Here is a 17,787-nt window from a genome sequence, read left to right as displayed (position 1 = left end):
TAGACTAAAAAGTGGACCTAAGAGCAAAGAAGTTGCAAGTTCAAGTCTCATATTTCACGACTTTATGCTTCCTTGCTCGAAAAATAAGTAAAATGTTCAGCACATTACAAAATAACTTTACATGAGATGAACACACTGCACGAGTCACAGAGAAAGGGGGAGGCTAACAAACTACAATACAACATAACACTATAAAATGCTCTTCTAAAAGTCGACCCATACAATCATATAGCACCAAGGCGGTGTCAACACGGCTTACACTAAGAAAAAATTCACATAAAATGAATATTTGACCAAAGATATAAAGAAAAAGATAAATGTAATTGTTGTCAATGTGGTCAATAAGACTATAACATGATCCTAGATTCTATCTGATTCTTCTTATAGAGAGGAAGGTTGAAGTTGTACAAGACGTCGATCCTACAACACTCGGCTATGTTTTCATGTCATCCAACATGATTCAATTACCTCAAGCACCATTGAATGAGTCTCCTCTGATATCATATTCAATGACATGTGAAATTCCTAGCAAAGGTACAATTTTGTCAACGAAATATTTCATGCTTTCAGATTTCTTCTGACAAAGATTAGAAGGGTAAAAATGGCATACCACAAATCTCTCTAAGATTGGTGGATGAACTTGTGGATAAGACCGCCATTGTGTTTGTAAACACTAGAATATCTGCTGATCGTGTGTCCAAGACTTTGGAAAAGGCGGGTTACCGTGCTACAACTTTTCACGCTGGCAATTGACAAGAGCAAAGGGAAATCCGTCTTGAAGGTTTCAGGACTAAAAGATTTAATATTTTAGTTGCCACCAATATTGCAGGACGTGGGATTGATATACCGGATGTGGCTCATGTTATAAACTACGTGATAGGATCGATCACCACCAATCACCACAAAGACGTAAGAAATCAACACACACATGTAAGCCAACTAAAATGTAAACAAAAAATGAAACACAACACAAACACTTTTAGCGAGGAAAACCTCTCTCAACATAGATCGAGGAAAAACCACGGGACCATCGGGCCACTTAAACTCCACTATAAGAATAATATTACAAGAATGAACTTGCTAGACATGAGGCTTCTAAGTTCAAGTCCTGATCGATTCCTGATAGGCCACCTAGAAGACGACATGGTGTTTGCGCATTGACGCATATATGCTAGTAACGATGTTCTGTTACATTGAGAACTTTACGTGGATTAATGTTTCCTGCTCTTGTTGAAGCTAAGTAATCCAGAAAACTTTTTGTACGCTTAAGATGGTAGTGTAATTTATTTGCAAAACGTACTTTTTCTTATTTGATTGCATGAATTATCATAGATGTTTAATTCAGTTTGCTTCCTGATTTGTAGGATTGTTTACTTCATAACCAACAAAAAATTAAACCTAAATTGTAGTACGGAGCATAGCTTGACTGCATTGTGTACGTATTTCAAGTTTTCAAACATTAGATTGTATCCTTGTTTGATGATTAGACTCAAAAGTGGACCCAAAAGAGCAAAGAAGTTGCCATTTCAACTCTCATATATATTTCACGACTTTATGCTTCTCTACATGAGATATATATATATATAAACTTCACATAAAATGAATATTTGACCAAAGATATAAAAGAAGATATATGTAATTGTTGTCAATGTGGTCAATAAGACTATAACATGATCCTATCTGATTCCTCTTAATTATAGAGAGGAAAGGTTGAAGCTGTACAAGACGTCGATCCTACAACACTCAGTTATGTTTTCATGATTCAATTACCTCAAGCACCATTGGATGAGTCTCCTCTGATATCATATTCAATGACATGTGAAATTCCTAGCAAAGGTATAATTTGGTCTCCACGGGTGATTTTGGTTACAACTTCATATTGTCTATTTGGATGTCAGTGATAGAATTTGAAACTAACCAACTAACACGGCATTATTGTTATATACATCACCACACGTAAAGTTTTAGTAATTTACAAGACTTCAATTGCGGGTGCATAATAGTTGTGCACCTTCGGCAAATTAATTATGGACAAGATGCATAGTTAATATTGACGCCCTAGCTAGCTTTAGTACTCACCGGGCTAGTGAAATAAAAATTTATCAACCATCAACGGTTTGTTCAATTCAAAGCCATGGAAGTTGTTCGTTGGACGAGTCTAAGCCATTTAGCTTCAATATAACGTTGTTTTAGCCACGGTCCACGGTCCTAAATGCATTTTAATTTCTTCTCCTTAATGCAACGTTTCGCGGCATTACTCAATATTTTGTAGTCTCTACTCGATTATCATCACCCTCACTTCTCCTTTCTTGCTATTAGAATTATCGACCACGTCTATAAAAGTGTGTTCACCTAACTATAGATAAAGAACAATAACTAAAATTTTAGTGAAAAAGATCATATATAATAATAATTATAAGTTTTTGCTCATCATAAAACTTAGTCCATATCCATATAACTTGTAAGATGTTGTCCTCACAGAAAAATAACATACTTCCTAAAAATATAAATTATATAAGCACTAAATAATTTTTTCAAGACTAAGATTGGTTCTATGACACAATTTCTTTAGTTCCAATGGGATCTTACTAGATCGTTCCCTTTGTAATCTCAAGGATTACTTCATTTTCCATCAATTTCACCTCTAAGATCGTCCGGACAAATGCCTCGACTTGCCCAAACGCAACTACAACAGGTCTCAAATCTGTGACCAATCCATTCTTGAACGCGACTGAGCACGGCTTCTTGTTACATGTTGTCATTAATATATCACGTCCATGATTGTGAAAATGTCCAACCACAAAATCCTCAAAGTTCTTGGGTGGCTTGATCATGGTATACAACATTGTTTTGAGTGATTTTATAATTAATAAGTTAAAAGCTAAGAAATAGTAATCATTTACCTAAGGCCCACAAACGGATTTTAAAATATATTGTTACTTTTACAGAGTCTTAAATTAGTCTCTTTACACCAAAAATAATGTCTTATACTCTTATCCATCTAGGATTATCATTTATGATTATTATATTGATTGTACAGTTTTGTATTTTACAATTAGGGTAGGTGTAAAAACTTTCTGTATACCTTTTATGATAACTTTAAATAAGGATATATGATTGATATCGACATGTGACTTGTGATCCTGAAAATTTATAGAACGAAGGCTTAACACTCGTGCGTTACATGATATGGCTAAACTTAATTGTTTTCATGAAAAAATGACATGTTTATTATTGCATAACGATAAACAAAATTTTCAGATTGGTAAATAGAAACGGAAAAAGTAAAAGACCTTCAAAATTTTTAAATGAATGTAAGGGAGTTTGAAGTCTGTCTCTCTCTTTTTTTTTTCTTTTTTTTTTTTTAGTGTAAGATAGGATTACAATAGTTTTGTTTCTTTAAAAGTTCGTATAATAAGACCCAACAAATATTAGCACTATGTTGAATTCAAAATTCATGCCTTTAGACCACATAATCTTTAAAATAGGTCATGATGTCTTCATTAGTTCATTACCCTTTTAAGTTGAGAAAAAACCTTCTTCATTGAAAACCCTTTTGAAGCGGCACCTAGTGAGGTTGACCAACCATGTCGTACTGCAAAAATCAAAGATCTCTTTATTGTATAAAATTAACTCACATTCAGACTAAGTTCTATGAAAGACTACCTTCTATAGAAGAACTCCCTGGTAGACGACACCCCATTGTCAATTTCAACATTCCTTGTTTTGAACTGCATTTGTGATACTATTATTTAAGCAACTTCAGATCAAAAAATAAGGAATGCAATTGCTTCTTCCGCCCAAATACATGAAATTTATAAGTCAATCTGGTTCATAAACGTGAAAGAAAAGGGAGCATGAATTTGAAAAACGAATAACTGCTTGTAAGGACCCAAACCTTTTAAATCAAAATCGAATAGAAATTTTTTTTTTTTTATCAGTACCCCACTGCGGCGCAATGAGGCAAAACACACCCACTGCGGCGCAGTGGGAATTCTCGGAAACAAAAGGCCAACAGCCCACTGCAGCACAGTGAGCTGGAAAGACTCCCACTGCGGCGCAGTGGGACTACCTGTAGAAAACCTTTTGATCAAAACTAAGTTTTTCCTGCACTATGACTCAAGATAGCTTCAACCAAAATACCATTTCACTACTAAAACTTTCCAGAACTAAACCATGACTTTTAAAATATATAAAACATCGTTTCAAGGGAATTTACCATCTAAACACAATTTACAAATTTCATTGTTCAACCAGTGGCTCATTTACCCAACTTGGATAACTATCAAATCATTCACAACTTCTTTCCAAAATTTACATTCCCACCATAGCCACAATTTCCAGAAATTACCAAAGCAAACTAACCAAAAGGACTTGTATCAAGAGCCATTAAGTACCAAAGGGATCTACCCAAGTTACCCAAAATGCCAACCTTCTAAACGGCAAGAGCTTCCAACTCTAACTTCACTCGATCGTTTCTTTGCTCTTGCTACTACCAACTCCTATAAAAGAGTTAAACAACTAAAACGTAAGCTACGCTTAGTGAATGCATACACATATAATCATAATTATGCTATTTTAACATTGTGCATCAAGCACCACATAAAGCCTAGCAAGCTAGCCATTTCATTCACATGAAACAACATACATTCATTTTCAACATGGCCATGGACAATGTGGCTAGTAGGAATTTACCCACCTACTAGCTCTTACAAACAATATGACTAGTAAGAATGTACTCATCTATTAGTTCTCACAATCAATCAAATAACGGGCCATAGGAATTTACCCACCTATGACCTCTAATAACAAGAACATGATTATATGTATACACACTCATCTCAAACTTGGCTACTTGGCACTACAAGGCTAATAGCTTCAACAAATTATTCTTCACCACCTATACATAACCAACACATAACATTATATGAGTTCTATAAACTCAACTCTCTTACAAGTATCTACTTGCATTCATAAATTTCAACATTATGGTGTTTGGTTACTCAAACTTTTCCAACAAATCCAAATTCTCATAATAGAACTCTTTTTTTATGATTACTACCCAAACACCACTAAATATGAAATCTTACTATGGGGGATTTCATTATCAACAAACTCTTTAAATCAAACTAACCATTTCTCAATCAAATTTATTAGGGTTCTACTTGAAAATCTCAATTAACAAAAATCCCCAATTGTAAGATGAAGAACCCTAATTTTCAATAATAAATAAAAACTAGGGTTAAGAAAATCAATACCTCAAGAATGAAAGACAAAGAGGGTTTTTAAATTAAAATTCTTCTCATTTTTCTTCCTTAAAATTTCGGTCACCACCACCTCAATGCAAGCCCCAAATTTCAATTTCTAATGCAAAAAGGAGATGATTGTTGTTATTGTTCTAAGATTACAATTCTTTAGTTTGAGTTTTGGAGCTTCAATTGCATGGATTGAAGATTCAAGAAGAATTAGAGAAGTAGTGGAATAAGTTTGTTAAGGAGAAAAAAGTGGAAATGTGGTCGGCTTATTCCCCAGATAGCCACATCCCACAACTACATTTTGTGGGTAAAATACCCGCTAGCCATTAGAGTTCCAACTAAATTAACCTAATGATATGTCCATTTATATATACATTCCCATATCGTTTCTAAGTCGTTTTGAGCTTAATTATGAGCAATTTACATGTATATTCGATGCTTTGATGGTATTGTTAGTGATTGCAGGTTTAGAACAAGTGAAATGGTTAGAAACAGCTTTCGGATGACTAGAAGATGCACTAGGATGGTTCATGGACGCATACGAGTGAAGACGGAATGAAAACTACAAGTTTTGGCTGAAAACAGAGCAGCTGGAAGATTGGTGCGGAGCATTTTCTTCTCAGAAAGTTGGAAGATGTGAGAAAGCAGGGAGGTGCGGCGCACCAACCCTGTGGTGCGTCGCATATCGGGCAGGAATATTTTTGGAAACAAGGCCAGGTGCGCCGCACCTGAAGCTTGGTGCGTCGCACCTATAGGTCGGTTTGTGAAGACTTTTTGTAAACTCTATAAATACAAGACCATAACCCTCCCATTCGATATACAATCACCTCTAGTCGATTTTAGGGTTCTTTGGGGCTATTCTCAGCAGCTTTTTCGTCCATTAAGGTCCAAGGGTTGTTCGTGAGCTTCAAGGCATTCGGTTATCGATTTTCTTAGCGTTTACTTGTTTTCTACACATTGGTACAATATGTTCTCCTATATTTTTACTTTTTGTGCTTTGTTTATGATTATGAGTAGCTAAATAATTCGTCATCCACTGAGATGAAGTGATACATTGAATAATGGTTGCATAATCTTTTGAATTCAAGTTGATTTGATTTAACATTGTGTCGTAATCTTAGCTTATTAATTCTTTGCTATTTAACTCTTAATTGCGGATAGTTTTTGCATGATCTTAGTGGTAACTAGGTTGTGTAAAAGTTATTTTGATTGCTTGGTTAGAAGCGATTGTTTCTATGACGGGTGCGGTAGAAAGTAATTAATAGTTAATAAGAGTTAACGGGTTAATAGTTGGGTACAATCAATAGACACAATTGTTATCTAAATAACTAAAACAATTAGTTGACTAGGAAAGTTATGAAAGGCGTCTTAGGGTACCGGTCTTAGTAATGGAACTAGTTAATTAAGGGAATTGAATAAAGTAACGAACTTGACGGGTACGGGGTGAGTCTTTGTTTAGTTCTCGGTTATTAATCAACATATTTGAATTGGTTCTTCAATTAAATGCAACCTAAATAATGTGTGTCATGGAGTCGAAGTGGATGATCTTCTCATCCTATTTGATATAAAACAATTTTCTTTTCGATAAATTCTTTGAAATTTCTAACTTTTTCAATCAACTAACTTTTAATATAAAATCAAGATGACGTGGTGTCTTTAAAAAAACAAACTCTTTTTAACTACTTAAAACTTGCTAGCTCTTTGTAGTCTCCGTGGAACGAACCTTTATTTACTTTAATCTATATTGCATACGAACGGGTCCACTGCCCGATTGTGTGTGGTATTCGATTCGGAGTATGTTTAAGGATTTTAGTTTAACTAGATTTTCACACATCACCTAACTTAAAATAAAATACAATTAAATTAATAAATGTCAAAACTACAAAAGGGTTAATTTTCTATTACTAAGATCACATTTTTATTTTTATTTTCCAAATCAAATTTAACCACAAATTCAATTAGAATTAGAATGATAACCAAAAATAATAATAGTAAACAAAAATTACCTTATACATCATCCATGTCACTCAAATGCAAAACCAAGTCAAACTTGGAAAGCTATATCGATCTTCCGTACGTCATATATGTATAAATTAATAACCCAAACCAATAGATAATCATCACAAATCTCCCTCCATATATCGATCGAAACGAAAAACATCCCTGATAATTGTTTTCGTAGGCACTAGCAGAATCGATCGATCCTTTGGTTTTCAACTTGACAAAACACAAGCTGTTAAATTCCAACAACAGCAGGTAATAATGTCTGGATTCGCTAACCGAATCGAACCCAGATCGCAAAGGAACAACGACTCGATTCGCTCAAACCCAAACAGCGAATTCTATCACTATGCTGACCGGGACCGTGATCGAGATTGGCGTGACAGAGACAGTCAAGCCGGTATGGATCGACTAGAGCAAGATGCTGCTGATGCAATGTATGACGCGTTTGATATACGTGTTGATCGGCACTGGTCTGAGAAGAAGCTGAAAGATATGACCGATAGAGATTGGAGAATTTTTCGGGAGGATTTTAATATATCATACAAGGGCTCCAAGATTCCGAGACCTATGAGGAGTTGGGCTGAGAGTGGGTTGAGTGACTTGTGTCCCCAGCTTTTGAAAGCTGTGGTGGATAGGGCCGGTTACAAGACGCCGTCTCCTATTCAGATGGCTGCCATTCCGCTTGGTCTTGAGTAGCGTGATGTTATCGGGGTTGCACAGACTGGCTCGGGTAAAACTGCTGCTTTTGTGATTCCTTTGTTGACTTATATAACTAGGTTGCCTCCTATTACTGAAGGGGGGCCTTATGCGGTTGTTTTGGCACCTACTAGAGAACTTGCACAGCAGATTGAGAAAGAGACTGTTAAGTTTGCTCATTATTTAGGTATTAAAGTCGTCTCCGTAGTTGGTGGCCAGTCGATTGAGGAACAAGGGTTTAAGATTAGCAAGGGTGTGAGGTTGTCATTGCTACCCCCGGTCGTTTGCTTGATTGTTTGGAGAGGCGGTATGCTGTTTTGAATCAGTGCAACTATGTTGTCCTTGATGAGGCTGACCGTATGATTGACATGGGTTTCGAGCCACAAGTTGTGGGTGTTCTTGATGCAATGCCATCAACTAACTTCAAACCGAGAATGAAGATGAAGAGCTCGATGAGAAGAAGATATAGAACCACTTGTATGTTTAGTGCTACTATGCCTGCTGCTGTGGAGAGGCTAGCTACAAAGTACTTGAGGAACCCTGTTGTGGTTACGGTTGGAACTGCAGGGAAGGCTACTGATCTCGTTACTCAACATGTTATCATGTTATCATGAGGCTTCTAAGTTCAAGTCCTGATCTATTCCTGATAGACCACCTACAAGACGACACGGTGTTTGCGCATTAAGGCATATATGCTAGTAACGATTTTTTATTACATTGAGAACTGAATCTGGAAATATGTTGCCTGGTTTTGATGAAGCAAGTATTCCAGAAAATTTTATAAACTCAAGTTGGTATCATATATATGTAGAACTTGTTTCTTATTTGATTCATGAATTTCCATAGATGTTTAATTCAGTTTGCTTTTTGATTTGTAGGATCGTTTATTGATCCGTTTGTTGTTGTCACCTGGAAGCACACTAGCTCAGATTCTGATTCACCCTGGCTAGTTATGATCATATTTTATAACCAACAAAAAAAATAAATCTTGCAAGTTTAGTGCAAAATATCCTCAGTTATGAGAAATACTCTTGAAATGATTTGATTCTTGCGCACAACACTAATTTCCTGAGGACTAGAAATTCTTAATTGTTTAAGCCAGGTTTGTTTTTTTACGTCTTGTGTGAATCTAAATACCACTTTTAAATGTAAAAAAATAGTTCAGACATCTGAAAATTCAATGAGTATAGTTTGAACACTAAAATTGCACTTATGTTGCTGTCCATAATCCATATAAACCTAGATTGTATCCTTGTTTGATGATTAGACTAAAAAGTGGACCCAAGAGCAAAGAAGATGCAAGTTCAAGTCTCAAAATTCACGACTTAATGCTTCCTTTGCTCGAAAAATAAGTAAAATGTTCAGCACATTACAAAATAACTTTACATGAGATGAATACACCGCACGAGTCACAGAGAAAGGGGGAGGCTAACAAACTACAATACAACATAACACTAAAAAATGCTCTTCTAAAAGTCGACCCATACAATCATATAGCACCAAGGCGGTGTCAACACGGCTTATGCTAAGAAAAAATTCACATAAAATGAATATTTGACCAAAGATATAAAAAAAAGATATATGTAATTGTTGTCAATGTGGTCAATAAGACTATAACATGATCCTATCTGATTCCTCTTATAGAGAGGAAGATTGAAGCTGTACAAGACGTCGATCCTACAACACTCAGTTATGTTTTCATGTCATCCTACATGATTCAATTACCTCAAGCACCATTGAATGAGTCTCCTCTGATATCATATTCAATGACATGTGAAATTCCTAGCAAAGTATAATTTTGTCAACGAAACATTTCATGCTTTCAGATTTCTTCTATTGACAAAGATTAGAAGGGTAAAAATGGCATACCACAAATCTCTCTAAGACGGGCACTAGAACAGCCAGCTTACGATTTGGTAGACATTTCAGCGACGGCATTACGTATGCTCTTACTGTGATAAGACAAAGAACATGTGTTCCCATGAGACCATTACGTAAATGTTATTAATGTATTGCAAAACAAAGATGTCACCCAACCTTTCTGTTGATATGAAGGCTAAAAGAAGGGCTGAGTACGCTTCAACAATCGTTTTCTCGGCTTCTTTCTCTCCCTCCAAAACAGGATCCTCATCGTTCTGCAAGTGGACAGATGTTTAGAGCAACGAAAATTCATTATTACTCATTTAGCTAAACTCGACTCATTTTGGCGGGGTTTGAAAATATTCAATGTAGATATGGGGCCATGGGGGCAAGTCTTTGTCCACATCAATCAGTTTGATTCAAAGGCATTTTGGTCATCTAGCTAAGAATAAACAAGTTTCAATCACTATATGGTCAAAGTCAAACAAAGCAATTCTTTTGCACACACACACAAAAATGTAAATATAGTAATATACTCACCCAAGCCGATTGTCTCCCTTCTTCAGCTGCCTCGCCAGCCCCTTGATTTGCCAAAAAAATCGAACAAAGCAGGGGAATTACATCCGTAATTTCATAGTCCAGACCACCTACACTGGGTATCGATATACTGGCAGCTGCAAGTCGTGATCTGCAGAATATCCGTTTAGTTTTAAGTAAGAACCAATCATTTACTGAAATAATCAAATTAAATTGTAGTAAAATTTTAAATATCATGAATGATATATAATTCATAACTTGTTTGTACTGTCATTTACTCATTTAGAAAAATTTTACTTTACATTCATATCATTTTAGATAATTTATAGACTACAAATATCGACTTACCTGTTATGACCATCCTTTTCGACTAGATTAACAAGCAGTCCGAGAATAGCAACGAGAAAATCCAATTCTTGATCATCAAGGCGCTTATTATCAACCTCAAGAAAAACTGACTTGTCTCGTTGACCACTAAAAATTGGCAGGTATGAACTGAATGATGGAAAATGACCTGCAATTAAACCACATAACGTCTCCAATCCTCCACATGCAGCAATTTGCTCACACCCCACAGAGTTGTCGTTTGTTAAGTTCATCAAAACCTGTAATAAGATTTCACATTGAGAATAGTTGACGGTAATCCTTCTACAGTTCCTAGTACCATTATTTTTTTAAAAACTTGCATACTTTTATATGTAATTACGGGCTATTTCTCAAAAAAAAAATATGTGCATAGTTAAAATAGAAGATAGTTAAACAGTCAAAGTAAAACAACAAATGAAAGAGGGTAGTATAACATTTTATGTTCAATTGTTCATGATGAATAGAAATCAGCAATAATTGTGATGGTATGAACTGACGATAACAATGGTGAAGAAAGTTTTTCCACCAGGTGAAGTGTGATAGAATGTTGATTGCAGAAGAGGCCATTCCCGCAAAAATGAATTAGGTCTTGCACTTATGTATCACCACCATATTAGAGGTTGCAATACCATTACTTATGAGTGGGTTAATTAAGTTATGCTTTATTCTAATGGGTCACAGTGGTTTAAAAAAAAGTATTAGAAGGAAGCACGTCAAGTGAGTCTAATGGGTCAAACAGGTCGACAGTCACCGCAGCATAAAAACTGATGCACAAGATTTCCTATAAATCATTCTGTTCATAGAATTTTATTATTACCGAATTACATAATTTGGTAATCATACTTAACACAAGACATCAAAGTTGCGGCAAAAAGGGTTCCCCACCAAGCTGCTCACATTTTGTAACCTCTGCTATTATGTGTCATTTGTACTATATACAATTGGAAGTTAGATCAAAACTTTATACTCGTACTTTGTAATCACTGACACAGCTTCATAGGTTTTCTAATTCCAATACTGATTATAATCTGAAATTAATCAAATGATATAGAAACACAATAAGGGAAGATATAATACCTTCACTGCAGCAAGAAGACAATCAGCTGACAGATTGAATACTTCATCATCTTCCACGCGCGAACAAGATGCTAGAGGAGAATCATGCCTCTCCACATTGCTCGATTCTTGTTGGCTCATGATCATCAAATCCTTGCTCCCATACTCATCTTCTTCAACTGCTGAAGTGCTTTTCTGACTTTGGGACAAGTTTTTCTTCCCTGACAACATGTCCCACTTAGAGGGTTCTTCTAGATCTTCATCAAAAGCAAAGGGATCTTCACTGCCAAAAGGATCTTGAGTATCCTCAAAGTCAAATGTAGACTTTGTGCGTTGACTAGCTTCAGCTTTCTTACCTAACTGCCTCCATGAACCATGGTTACCTCTGTTCTTTGAACCATTTGATGTACCACTGCTCGATCTAGATATTGAAGATTTTGCTTTTGTCTTTAGCAAATGACTGTTGAAACTAGAAATAGGATCAGCTTTTGAAGAACCCAACTGATTATGAGACAAATTTTTACTTTTCTGAGATGAACTAGAAGTGTTCTGGGAAGGGATCTGATCCATGCTGCAATTCTCTACAGAGGAGCTGATATATATGATCTCATTGTTGTCAACTGCTGATTAGGAAAACAAGTCAATCAATAAACCAAACATGACAGTTACAAATAGCAGAACGGGATTAAGTAAGACTGTAAGAGTCAGCTTGGCCAACAAACACTTCTGCGTCCACTTTTTAATTTTTTTCATAATATAGTTGACATATGAAAATTAATTGCAAAAACTATATCATCACATATATCTACCATTCTTAATAAAGTTACTTGAAAGGTTATATGCATTAGCAATATACTATCGGTGACTAACGGTCTATTTGACCCATTCAATTTTTAGCTGACTTTGTCTGTTTGACCTGTTAAAAATAAAACATAACCCAAATTGACACCATCATTAGCAAAATTGGTTGAAATTACCACCGAAATAGCAAATATTGCATGTAGATGGGTATTTGAACCCATTAATGAGAAAGGGGGCATATTGGGCTATTATATTGAGAAGAGGTCAAATTGGAAGTGAGTGAAATGGGTAAATTTGGAATAAAAATAGCTAAATACAAAGTGAATCAAACAGTTTCAGAGTACCCCAAAAGTACACTCTGAAACAAACTGATTTTAGACAAGTTGGTGTAGCACAAAATTGCCACAATTATGGATTCATAGGGTTGGTAAAGGTATTCAAGTTTATGAACAAGATAAACATAAATTAATGAAGTGTTAATAAAAGTTTGAAGTTTTCAACAGGTTCCCCCAAAATACTTGGTGGAAATTAGTTTTCGAAGTCACTACCTATGTCGTCAGCCAGTGATGGAATCTTGGATGTGTGAGTAGTCCCATTGGAAAGATTATGTGTATTCCTAATATCGAAATTGAACGAAGAGCTTTTGAGTAGAGAAACGCCTGTGGATAAATGATACAACAAGAAAAGTTTAAGAAGAATATCTGATATATTATTTCATTCGGAAATAATCTAATTAAAGCAAGTTATGTTCATTTGATGTATAGAAGAATAAAAAGATACCTGAAAGAACTTTAATGACACTAAGAATAAGTTTTGAGAAGGATTGGGAAGGATTTTGATAACCAAAGTCATCTTCTGTTCCAAGCAAATGGCTCTGTTATTTGTAAGATCATGAGTTTACATCATAACTTCTTTTGATTACAAAACTTTTCATGAAATACATATACTTATAACCATTACCTGGTTATCATTACTAAGAAATGTAGCATTTTCCATAATTTTCAAACACTTCAATAAAAGTATCGCGCTTTCTAGATTAGCAGTATTTTGTGACTCTGGAGTCGGGGATGAATACCGTTCTAGCCATCCCTGCACATCAGAAATGATAAAATATTAGTCTACCCTTACAAAATGAAGTTAGGTATCTGTGAATCAGTGATTAATTCATGCATAAATGGTTCCCCTCCGCCCCATAAAGTATGCTACCCCGATGGACTAAAGTTTTAGAAAACTGTTCAACTATGGTCAAGTGTCCAAAGAACCCTTCAATGATAAAAGATACATGGTGTACCACCATAACTTTTATTCTTTTTGTGACAATGGACAACTTCGTTAACCTATGTACTAAACTTTTTTGCCAATTGGATATCGCAACCCCAAATAAAAGTTACTCTAATTTGTTTCCGCAAAGGATTCAATTATTTGTTAAATGTCCAAAATACAATTTAATGATGACACGGATGAAACCTTGTGGACCCAAACAATTTCATCGTCTACTGTGATTGCGACAATGGAGAATTTGGTATTCTACCTCAGTAACTTATCAAGAAAGATTGGATCGAAAATAATAAGTTATACACCTCTACCATTTTATAGTGAATGATCTTTTGTCATCTCTTGATAAAGAAACTACAGTAAAGTTGGTAGATCTACCTCCATAACGCCATGGCATTCCCTTATGATGTCAATAACAGCATCCAATCCTCCATGCTCTCTAAGTTTTTCCTTGAAGTTTCCCCCCATCTTTCGAACAGTCCCGGTAGTCTCTGAAATAATAAAAATTACATGAATTATAACTATTCTCAACTTAAATGTGAGCTTTCAATTCCTTTAGGAGTGATATATTTATAAGGACAATGTTTTTTTTAAAAAAAAGGAGAAAACAACTGATGCCGGTAGAGAAGAAGATTTTGCAAGTACCTTCAAGAGAAACAGTCGACAAGCAAGCTTTTTCGATTGTTAACAAAGCAATCCATTTTGGATTCAACTCGGGCCTTTTTATCTCACTATCACTTGCACCTCTTGGTTTCAATTCTTTGCAACTCACAAGAACTTCCTCTACTTTCTGCGAAATAGCAGCAGAGGTAGATTCGTCTCCCTTGCCATCATTAAAGATAGAAGCATCCTTGCTAAGAGCTACAAGTTTGCTACCAAGGGTTGAAATTTTACTTTTAGTAGGTTGTGTAGTGACTGGTTTCAATAGTTTTAACAAGAAACGAATGGTGCTAGGTGAATCCAAAAAGGTAATCGTCTTGACCCTGAAATAAGATGAAGATTGGAGATGGTCAATTATGTCACAGTGTCGGTCCACAACATACATAATAAAAGATATATAAGAATCAAAACTATGTTGCAAGGACTATGTTGAGGGCAAACTTTATGACTTTTTTGGATTTCTTTTGAATTATAAAGAATAAAGACACAGTAAATAAGAATTATGTTGCAAGGATACATGTCAGGGACATATGTATATGAAGATTCTAAAAGATCTAAAATGAGAGGATTTTTTACACGTGTGTCCATCCAAAAAAATATTACAGAACCGATAATACAAAGAACTAATTCTAATAGATCTAAGGGGGTTTTTTGAAGTTTCACGCTAAGAAAATCAGAATTTAGAACAGTTAATTAGTTGCATTTACCTCAATAACCAGTTTTCCACTGGCGACTCCTTACATTAATCTCGATAAGCATTGCCAACTGACTATCAGTATTTACAGTCACATTAATCCCTTGGAATGCACACACCCCAAAAACCCCATAAGTATATTAAAATTTTCTCTTGCTTCTAATAAAATTTGGTGCACCCGTATCACACACAAACACCCAAAAAGTATATTAAGCAAACACATATTCTAAGAAAGCATAATATTAGTCTAAAAAAAAATAAAAAATAAAATAAAAAAAGATAACCAGGAAGGGTAAGCTTACATCACTAATCCACTATGTTGCAGGGATACAAAATATCAAGCTTCTAAAAGCTTAAGAATGAGACAATGAGTTTTTAAAAGTGTTGAACATTTATCCTAAAGTATCATAACATTACATAGATAGATCAAGGAGGGCGTTTGGAAGCACATTCTGGAAGTGATTATTGAGAAATTGAAAAATCAGATCAGTTGATCACAGCCATGGATAGTTCAGTATTTATCTCACTAATTAGTTTTCCTGTACTCTTTTCTTAAATTCTAACTATCTTTACCCTGATCCCTAAAAAGCAATAATCGAGATCATAATCACTTTCTCCATATTGCTTAACATTCACAGTGGCTATTCCAACCTAAGGATGTGGCGATCAGTTTAAGCACAACCCTTAATATATAACAAAAACACATCAATAGTCAAAAAAGCTACTTGTTGATTAACAGGGGGCACTCCAGGCATCTTACATCACTCGTCAAAATGAAGAACAAAGCCGCGGCAGCCAGATTGCTTGGAGTGTCATCAAGATTGAGCCCCAATACAGCATCAATAATCTTCTTTGCCATCCTGCAACATTTTAAGGATTGTTACTCCAACAAATCACCTATGAGCTTCAGATTATGAGAACACAAATACATTTCTCAACAAGTGGAGTATCTACTAAATGTCAACTACAAACTACAACAATGTGGACCAAATTTGGCCTTAAAGATTTCAGTAAAGGTTAATAAATTCAAGATTTATTCCATGGTTCGACCTAGTTATCCATTCAAACACATCAAGTATCAAAATTCTAACTATTTTACCAACGGGTTTCTTGATAACTAAATATCTTTGCCATCCTATAAAAAATATTACTACTGAGCAAACCACTTTCGGGCTTCAAGATTTTAGTACAACGGGTTGGCGAATTCAAGATTCAATCCACAATTTGACATTGGCTATACATACAAACACATCAAAAAACATAACTTAATGAATTCACAAAGGGGTATTCTCAAAAACCAAATTAAAAAACATACCCATGAGTCCTTAACAGCCTTCTTTGTTGTAAACTCCCTGAAACCATCAACAATGACAACAAACTGGCTCGTCGAATTCGAACCGGCTGGCCTCTTCTTAGCCCATCTAAAGCAAAATCAACCTCGTCAACATGTTCCATCATTTCACCGAATTCTTGGGTCTCCATTAAAGTACTCGTTTCGGTCACCAGCTTCACTTTCTTTAGAATATCTTTTCTGGGTTTCTTTGATCTTGGGGGTAAAACAGTAAATTTACGTGAAGAAGAGGAATCATCATCAAAACTATATGGGTCTGAAGAATCATGAAAAGAATCATCAAAATTATTGTTCTTGATTGAATCTTGAGATAGAAACGAGAAATTGAAAATATCGCCAGTTGGGCTTTCTTCAGAATCGTTGAATAAATCGATATCTATATTATTATTATTATTATTGTTATCTTCGAAATTTAAACTGTTGTTACTGTTACTGCTCCGGCTATTATTACTGCTGCTGCTCCGCCTTCCGTACGTTCTGACGATCATCTTTTTACTTTTTTTTTTTCCTTCAAAACTTAAACAGTCATGTGAGAAATTGAGATGGAATCAAGGGAAAATGAGATATGGGTTTTGTTGAATTCGGGTTTAATTGAATTGGGTTGGTTCAAATTTTGGGTTTTTGTTGAAGATGTGAAAGATCTTGTTTGATGTCTGGGTGTGTGAGTTTGAATGAAAAAAAAAGGAAAAAATTCAATTTGGGGAAATTATGAAGGTTTTTAGATGGAGGATAGTTTCGGGTCGGGTTGGGTTCTGTTGGGATTTATGTAGCCGTATGAGAGTGTTGGGGTTTTGGAATTGATAAGGGCCAAGGTTTGGTATCTTTAACCGTTTTGTAACGGATTTGATTTTGAATTTGTATTAGGGTTTGTTCACTTGTTGGCTCAAACCCCATCTCGAATGTTTATATTCTTTGGATTGAAATGGTTTCAAGTTGAGCTTTACTAATAAAATTAGAAATTTTGACAGTTAGTTTAATATTAAAAAAAAACGATTCATTAAATAAGACTAGTGAAGAGCTAGTAAAAAAACGTACAGGGATAGCAAAGTCAGGTTACACATATTAGAAATTAAAATTACACCAACTTAACCGTCACATAATTTGCCATGTCATTTTTAATGTTATCTTTAATCATACAAATGAATTTAAATATCATTACATTTTTCATATTACTCCACGTATTTCATATACAAATTAAAAAAATGTAAGGATGTCTAATGATGACATCATAA

The 17,787-nt window shown here is 35.1% G+C and overlaps 1 protein-coding gene and 1 pseudogene across 1 annotated transcript; one reads left to right on the top strand and one right to left on the bottom strand.

Annotated features, from left to right (window-relative positions):
* Positions 1–7,343: 7,343 nt before the first annotated feature.
* On the top strand, positions 7,344–8,569 carry LOC122592246 (annotated as a pseudogene).
* An 828-nt stretch (positions 8,570–9,397) lies between these two features.
* LOC122593792 (wings apart-like protein 1) lies at positions 9,398–17,329 on the bottom strand. The gene is given in 15 exon segments (XM_043766240.1): positions 9,398–9,737; positions 9,825–9,875; positions 9,877–9,907; positions 9,993–10,090; positions 10,356–10,503; positions 10,701–10,957; positions 11,796–12,397; positions 13,124–13,234; positions 13,356–13,449; positions 13,536–13,664; positions 14,229–14,341; positions 14,496–14,817; positions 14,819–14,833; positions 15,965–16,064; positions 16,520–17,329. Coding segments are annotated over 15 exon segments (2,679 nt in total). The 5' UTR covers positions 17,044–17,329; the 3' UTR covers positions 9,398–9,653.
* Positions 17,330–17,787: the final 458 nt, after the last annotated feature.

Source organism: Erigeron canadensis, chromosome 3, assembly GCF_010389155.1.
Source record: "Erigeron canadensis isolate Cc75 chromosome 3, C_canadensis_v1, whole genome shotgun sequence".
Lineage (NCBI taxonomy): Eukaryota > Viridiplantae > Streptophyta > Magnoliopsida > Asterales > Asteraceae > Erigeron > Erigeron canadensis.
Note: the sequence above shows the minus strand (reverse complement) of the source record. Positions and strands in the feature narration are given on the sequence as shown.